Source organism: Vigna angularis, chromosome 2 (genome assembly GCF_016808095.1).
Source record: "Vigna angularis cultivar LongXiaoDou No.4 chromosome 2, ASM1680809v1, whole genome shotgun sequence".
NCBI classification, from domain to species: Eukaryota; Viridiplantae; Streptophyta; class Magnoliopsida; order Fabales; family Fabaceae; genus Vigna; species Vigna angularis.
The window spans coordinates 8,523,790-8,532,480 of NC_068971.1; the positions used below are offsets into that span (position 1 = coordinate 8,523,790).

The 8,691-nt window shown below is 33.9% G+C and overlaps 1 protein-coding gene across 1 annotated transcript; it reads left to right on the forward strand.

Annotated features, from left to right (window-relative positions):
* The first annotated feature begins 472 nt into the window (after positions 1-472).
* LOC108327228 (uncharacterized) lies at positions 473-3,206 on the forward strand. Its single transcript, XM_017560953.2, has 3 exons — positions 473-557; positions 663-737; positions 1,326-3,206. The coding sequence occupies exon 3, from the start codon at positions 1,330-1,332 to the stop codon at positions 3,043-3,045; it is 1,716 nt and encodes a 571-aa protein (XP_017416442.2). The 5' UTR covers positions 473-557; positions 663-737; positions 1,326-1,329; the 3' UTR covers positions 3,046-3,206.
* Positions 3,207-8,691: the final 5,485 nt, after the last annotated feature.

Sequence of the window (8,691 nt, forward strand, 5' to 3'; positions counted from 1 at the left end):
CCAATGTACCAATGATGATAATGTTATTAACAAATTAAATATGTAAACAACGAGTTATGTTATAGGTAAGTAGAAAAGGATCGTGGCGAAGATGAGTTCCCTAGTTTATTCAAGAGTCAGTTATGAAAATGCTTGAAAACATAATTAATAAATATTATATATTCTCTGTTTAAAGGAAATAAACCTAAGCATGAAGAATCCAACTTTGCTTTTTGGATCATTAAATACTCAAAGAATGAAGTGAAACTTTTTTGCGGTACAATTCCTTCCTTCAAATCATACTAAAAGTGGAAATTGATGCCATGATTTAGCTTCCATCAATTTTAGTATCAATTCTTTAAAAAATTATCAAGTATATTTCGTATATCAAGTATACTTTCCTTCAAAACTATCTTTACTTATGTGAGGTTATATTTGAATTTTTTAAAGCATCTTATAACTATTTGAGCTTCTTTTAACCACAAAAGGATTACCTCTTCCGCAATATTTTGTAGATCTTTTTCCAAAATTTCTGTGCCAAAATTTGATCCGTCTCTTCAAATTGCGCTTGGTGTTTGGTACCTCGAGTTTCCTTCTGTTGTTTTTCATAACATATAAATATACATATATAGAGATGTGTATATGTATGATTGATTATTTCTAAAGCCAGATGTTTTTAGCAGGGTGTACAGAACGAGGTTATCAGGAGTGAATAGATTCGTACATTTTGCTTTTCTTTGGTCTCAATTATTTCAAAGGTTCAATTCCATTTTTGTTATTGAAATTAATTCGAACTAATAAAGTTTTATATGATACTTTTGAAGATCGTTATATCATTTGTTAATAGAACTCCATATATCACATATTGTTAGATCTTTAGAGTTCAAACTTTCTAATGTATTGCATATCTTTTAATTAAATAATGTTGAGCGTACGATTTATGTTGTTTCATATATAGATAGAGTTCGATTTGAATTTTCATTTATATTTATGTTTTCATTCGAATTTATGTATTGAGATTATATTTATATTGTTTTTGCAATATTCACCAACCAATGTATTATATTTAGTATGATTGATTATTCATCCTTGATAATAGTCATTGTCTTATGTAGATTACTAAATAACTAAACTTTACTAAACTGCTCAATGAAAACTATTGTTCGTTGATGCATGATGTTCTCTACTCATGCACACTTTTTCTTTTATTGACATCATTCTAAAGAGCTTAGCATAATTTCCAGAACGTATTTGATATTGTAATTATTGTTTTCTATTTCTTCATTTCTTTCCTGTCTTCGCCTCTAAAGGTAGGTGTGACGTTGTGTGTATGTGTTTGGTTGCAGTAAAATGTCAATTCGAACAAACAAGATGAAAGCAGTAGCTGTGTTGCTGAAGCAGTTGATGACAGCAAGGAGCAAATTTGATGAAAGAGGAAGAGATGAATCATTTGATAGGAAGTTGGAGAAGTTGAGATTAGATCTGAAGAAGATAAAGGATGTGTTTGTGAGGGTGAAGAAGAACGAAGAAGAACTCCTTGACATATTAGCAGAGGTGTATGACCATCTTCGCAAGTTAGACCGTGGGAAGCTGAATCAAGACATGGATGACATTTGCCAGAGAATCAGAGATTCTGCTCACAATTTGCTCCCAAAGCAAGCTTTTGATGAGTCATCTGAGGTGGAGGATCACAAGGGTGGCGAAATGTTTGCCCAACCAGAAGAGTTGGTGCAGCTCCAACAGAAGAAGAGTTGGACTATGGAAGATTTTAACCTGCTAGACGATTTATTAAAAGCTTGCTTGTTAACTCTCCTAATTTTCCCTGAGAACGCTGTGATAAGGAAAAGAAATGTAATTAATTTGTGGATCGGAGAGTGTTTGATTAAAAATACAGTGGAGAAAACAGCAGAGGAATTGGGTGAGGATGTGGTTGATAATCTTTTGAAATTTAAGGTGATTGGACGCTATGGTAGTAAAAAGGATCTCCTTGTCAAAAAATTTCAAGTTCTTCCTCACGTTCGTAGTAAGTTGAAGTTATATTTAGATGGAGCTTTAGAGATGAAGTATTATTCAGATGGAAATTCAAAGTATATTAGACAAACCCGGTTACTGCTTGATAGAAAAAAAGTTACAGTAGGTGGACTTCATACAAAAGATTTTACTTTACGTACTATTTTTAATATTGGTGCAAGTTATCTGAATATTAGACCTCAATGGGTCACTGATTTGAAGGGTTTAGAGGTGGTTCAACTTGGGCGTTGGCAAGATTCATATTTGCATCACATTGAAGTTGGGAGTCAAGAATTCTTGAGAGAGTTGAGAACTCTGAAGCAGTTGAAATATCTGAGTCTGCATGGCATATCAAGAATATTCGAGCTTCCATCCTCCATTGCTGAACTTGAGAATATACTAATTCTTGATCTCAAAGCTTGCCATAATATGGAAAAGCTACCAGATGATATTTCATCAATGAAAAGTCTGACACACCTGATTATGTCCGATTGTTGCTTACTGGAGGGCATGCCAAAGGGGGTTGAGAAGCTCACTAATCTCCAAGTACTCAAGGGATTTTTAATAACCACTTCTGAAAAGACTCCTTGCAGAATTTCAGATCTTGCTAATAATTTGAAGAAACTAAGGCGACTCAGCATACGTATAGGAAGTGAGGCTGTGATCGAGGATGGGGAGTTTCAAAGTTTGGGAAGTTTGTCAGCACTGAGGAATCTCAAAATATCTTGGAGTGTGTCTGACCCATATATTCGTGTCATTTTGCCACCAAGTTTGAGAAAGTTGCATCTTGAATGTTTTCCTGGAAATAGTTTTATAGATTGTTTTATGACAGGCAGGTATGATAGTGGGTTGTCAGAGTTAAATATAACTGGAGGAAAACTGAAAAGTATAAATCCAAGTATGTTAATGTGGAAAGTGGAAATACTGCGTCTGAAGTATCTTAAGCAATTGAATATTGACATGGATAATTTGAAAGTATGCTTTCCTGGGCTGAAATATGTAGAAATTAAACAAATCTCAAACTATTCATACATTGAGCATGAATGGAGCTTATAATATGAATCAGATACTGAATGAAAAGAGAGGTAGAGTTAAGTCATGTCAACATGTTCTGTATGTTTATTTTTTTCTCTGAATAGTGGTGTCATTTACACAATGCTATTCCCAAATGTCTTTCTCTATATACATTGTGGATGTACGAGTGAACAAAATTCAATGACAAGGAAAAAATAAATATGGCTTCTCTCTGTTACTAAATTTCTTCTATCTCCCAATTAAATGCTATGTATAATGTGTTCTAGACTGTCTCATTTGCCAAAGTAACGACTATAACGGGTGACATTTGCCAAAGGTCACATTTCCTGATATAATCATAGAAATATATAGAATTGATTTCTACGTATTGCTGATATAATCACAAAATTGCGTGATTTGCATTATAATCCTGTCAATTGATTTCTTGCTAAACAAATTCTACGTATTCTTTAAAATTGAAGAATTACTTATTCAGTACTTTGCTACTTTTCATGTATTGTGCTTTTGGATTCTTTGTAGTTAGCTTTCTAAGATAATATGGCTGTAATGTCTTTTCACTAGTTTTAAGAAGAGAAACTAATCAAGTACTTAAAATTTAACAAACATTGTCTTCAGAGAACATGCTTAAGCAGAATATGGGCATGAATGCTCAGTTTCTTTCAGCCAGCAGATATGCAATTGCATGACAAGATTCCAATTTCCTTATAATGTTTAAGATTGGCAGGAGATTACAAATCCTAATACAATCATTTGCCACTGATAGATATTAAGCTGTAGATAAAGAAAGGAAAAAGAAAATGCAAAATAAATAATATATCATTTCTGTGATGTTTATGATGCTTATGTTGGTGCATGCTAACATAAAAAAAGTACCTTTTTTTAACACGTGAAAGTTAAATTTAAATTGCTCTTTTCAGGGATTCTTTTATCTCTTTGTTTTGCATTACAATCCTTTCCTTTGTAATTATTTTCTGCCCATTGAGGGTATACTGATAAAGGATATTGAATATGTGAAATACTGTGTCAGCTGATAAATATGAATACCTTATCACTGATCTGTAAAATTTAAATAAGTGGAATAAGACTTGAACATCGTCCTATTAATTTATACATCCATCCATGCCTTGGAAAATAATACCTTAAGATGACACAGGCTTAGACTTCAGTAACCAAATTGGGGCTCTCCAGAGTAAGTATTAACAGGAAAGTAGATTCTGTGAGGAATGAAGTCCCACATTGGTGGGAATTTGTAAAGGAGTATGACTTGGTGACTATAAAGGAAACCCCTTGCCCCCTTTGTTACACATCTCATTCTCTCCTTTGTTCTCTCCTTTCTTGTATTCTCATAATTTAGAGAAGTTCTTTAGAGAAAGAGAGAGGTGTTGTAAATTTCTTCCATTGTGTTGTTCCAGTAGACAATATTATTCATAGTGAAAAGTGCATAAGCCGATATTTTAGAAATTATGACAACAAAATACGAGATAGAGAGGTTCAACAGGAACAATTTCTCGTTGTGGAAATTGAAGATAAAGGCAATTTTGAGAAAGGACAATTGCATAGCTGCAATTGAAGGAAAACCCGTAGAAATGACGGAGCAGAAGTGGAAAGTTCAAAGAAGATCAACGAAATATGGGTCTAATGGGAGTCAAAGGATGATGATATTTTGTAAGAAAGAGGGGAGATCTGGTAAGTCATAAAAGCTCATAAGATCATGACATGTGCTTATGGGAGATACGTTGTAGAAAGCTAATGCAATGGTTACATTGACAAATCAAGAAGAAACGGTGTTGACGTGACATCTTACTTGGACATATGTCAAAGTAAAGTTTGCAAGGCGGAACGTAATCTGTACTCGGGCTTAAGAAGGTTGTTTTACCTTTATGCGAGCATTGTGGATAAGCCAACAACATAGATCGAAGTTTGCAAGTTTGACTACCAGCAAAGAAAACACAAGAAGACTTGGTTCATTCTGATGTAAGGGAATCACCAGAGTTATTCCTAGGAGGAGCAAAGTTTATTCCAGGAGTTTGTGGGTGTATTACATCAAGAGGAAGTCAAATGTGTTGTTATTACTAGTTCAAGAAAACCAAAGCACGAGTAGGGCTTGAAACTAGGAAAGAATGAAGTGCTTGGGCTATGCTAACAATGTGAAGGGGTATTGCCTGTGAGTTCCACCGCTCACAAGGTTATTGTTAAGTAGGAATGAAATGATGCTCCAACCAAAAGGCTTTGAAGAACAAGAAAACTTGGTTTACAGGTTGAACAAATCTCTATACGGTTTAAAGCAGGCACCAAGGTGTTGGTATAAGAGATTTGATTCCTTTATCATTAGCCTCGGATACAACAAACTAAGTTCAGACCATTGTACATATTACAAGAGGTTTGAGGATAATGATTTATCATTTTTTTGTTGTATGTGGATGACATGTTGGTGGTAGGCCCCAACAAAGCTCTAATCCAAGAACTGAAGGCACAATTGGCTAGGGAGTTTGATATTAAAGGACTTGGAACTGGTAAACAAGATTTTAGGGATGCAAATTCACCGAGATAGAAAAAGATAGGAAGATTTGGCTTTCTCAAAAGTAAAACTTACTGAAAGTCTTGCGGCGCTTCAACATGCAAGAGTGGAAGCCAGTTTTACCCCATCTCCTATCAATTATCCTCAAGTATGAGTCCTAGTAGTGAAGCAGAGAGGATGGAGAAGTCTCGAGTATCGTATGCATCGGTGGTGGATAGCCTTATAATTGCTATGATGCGTACAAGACCAGACATTGCACAAGCAGTGGGAGCGATTAGTATGTTCGTGGTAGGTTTAGGTGGAAAGCAGTGAAATATTGATCAGGTGTTGCATTGCGTTTCGGAGAATCAGAATTAGGTGTCAAAGGTTATTGGCATATTTACGTTAATTCGATTCTACTGAAGTTTATCATAAGAACAAGCAACACGAAGGCAAAGATGGTGTGAAGATTTGATTATGTTTCTTCAAAATCTTCAAGTGGGAGATTGTGAGGAATGAAGTCCCACATTGGTGGGAACTTGTAAAGGGATATGGCTTGGTGGCTATAAAAGAAACCCCTTGCCCCCTTTGTTAAACATCTCATTCTCTCTTTTGTTCTCTTCTTTCTTGTATTCTCATAATTTTGAGAAGTTTTGTATTGAAAGAGAGATGTGCTGTAAATTTCTTCCACCAGTATAAAATTTCCATTTTTGTCTATTATCAGTATTTTCTCTTTTCTATTTAAGTTGTGTGTGCTTGTACTGTATGACTGATACCCAACCGATTCAACTTCTATTCTACTGTATGTTTTTGGAAGGTGTTATTGAAAGTTGTTTAAGACATAACAAAGGTAGAAATTATATACAATTTATGTTTAGAAATTCAGAGACGTTGAAGAATGTGTAACTATATGAGACCTAAAACTACTCTTACTAATCCTAAGTTAATCTCTATTTAATAATAAGTAGTTAAATCTTTCGTAACTAATGTTAGAAACTAATTTAAACTCTAATTAAAAAAGTAATTATAATTTTTTTTTATTAATAATAAAAATTAGGTTTAATTGCTTCCTTTGTCCCCAGTTTGGTTGAATTGTGTCAAATTCATCCTCATTTTTAAAAAGTTTCATTGTCGTCCTCACGTGGTGTAAAAGTTTCATTGTCGTTCTCACGTGGTGTAAAAGTGTCAATTGAATCCAAACATAGAAAAAATTTGTGTCAAAGTAGTCATTTTTCCTATATCTCTATGTCTTCCTTTCATACAATCAAGTACAGATATTCATTTTACCTTATCCAATTTAAGGCTTTTCATAGCTCCAGAGAAGTGACATATGAAAGGAAGACACAGAGATATAGGAAAAATGACTACTTTGACACAAATTTTTTCTATGTTTGGATTCAATTGACACTTTTATACCACGTGAGGACGACAATGAAACCTTTTTAAAAATGAGGATGAATTTGACACAATTCAACCAAACTGGGGACAAAGGAAGCAATTAAACCTAAAAATTATTTTAGATTTTAGTAATTTTTAGTTTATAAAATGGTGTGTAATTTAATCAATGTAATGACTAGTTATTTTGGTCTCTGAACGTAGTTAATATGTAATGATTTTCTTGTAGTGTTTACTAAAATTGTCATACAAGTAAAATGTGCCGGATTACTTAGAAAATATGTTTGAATCCATGTAATGATGTAGAGAATTGATTTTGCTTAACGCCATAATCGATTCTACATGGGCGAGAATCGATTCTGCTTTAAAATGAAGCAGAGAATTGATTTTGCTTGGGCTAGAATGAATTATGTTCCGTGAAAGGATTATAATTCGCCATGAACTCTTACTCTGCCTTTGTTTTCAAGTTCAGCTGTCACGATTCGGTGATGAAAACTCATATATGAGTATCAATGTATGAGAACTGAAGCTTTGTATGCACAATAAAAAACAGAAAGAAAGGATGGAAGAAGTATTTAAGTTTAATGCCAATAACAGAAATCTTTATATCCAAAGCATAATAAATATTATAGATTCTCTCTTTCAAGACAAGGATGAAGCATGAAGAAACAAACTTTGTTTTGGTTATCATTAAACTCAGAATGACGTGAAACTTTTTGTGGTGCAGTCCCTCCACATCAAGTATACTTTCCTTCAAAACTATCTTTAATTATTTTAGGTTATATTTTAATTATTTAAAGCATCTAAACTATTTGAGATTGTTCTAACCACGATAGGATTATCTCTTCCACAACATTTTGTACATGATTTCCAAAATCTCTATGCCAAAATTGGACCCTTCTCTTCAAATTCCTCCTACTGTTTGGTGAAATGTACCTCAAGTTCTCTTTTGTTGCTTTTCATACCATATACACATACATATATATGTATGTGTTTTTATGATTGATTATTATAATTTGTTTATGTCCATTTTTCAATCATGTGACTACTTCGATTGCACTATTTCTAAAGCTAGATTTTTGTAGTTGTCAGTAGCAGGGCGTAACAGAAAAGTGTTGGACGACGACGAGGTTTTCTGGGACTGAATAGATGTTAGCAAATTGATAAAGATGAAGTTTTGATGATGTCCAATTCAAGTCAAGAACAAACAAGACTCATGAAGAATGATCTTTGAAGACTTGTAATCTTTTGTAATAAATTGTATGAACATAGGAAAATTAATAGTTTTATGTATGCATTCAAAAGTGATGTAAAAATAAGCCATAAGCAAAATTCTGTGCAGTGCTAATCGATTAACAAGAGGTGCTAATCGATTAGCGTTAATCGATTAACAAGGGCTGTTAATCGATTGTTCCAGTGCGCCATGAAGAAGCCCAGCAGTGCAGTGCTAATCGATTAACAGAGGGTGTTAATCGATTAGCGTTAATCGATTAACAAGGGCTGTTAATCGATTAACAAGGTGAACGTTTGAAAAACTAGCCGTTTTAAGAGCCGTTGAAGTATCCGTTGGGATGTTAATCGATTAACCACTGTAGCTAATCGATTAACACTGTCAGAAAGTCTAAAAGCGAAAATGGAGGAGCCTTTGGATGAGTCTATAAATAGACTCTCATTTTCTCTCAACTCTAACTCTTCCCTTGTGCTCAAGTACTCTGAACTCTTTTGAGAACTCTGTGAAATTGCTGAAGCTAAGGAAACTCTTGTCTGCAAAGTCC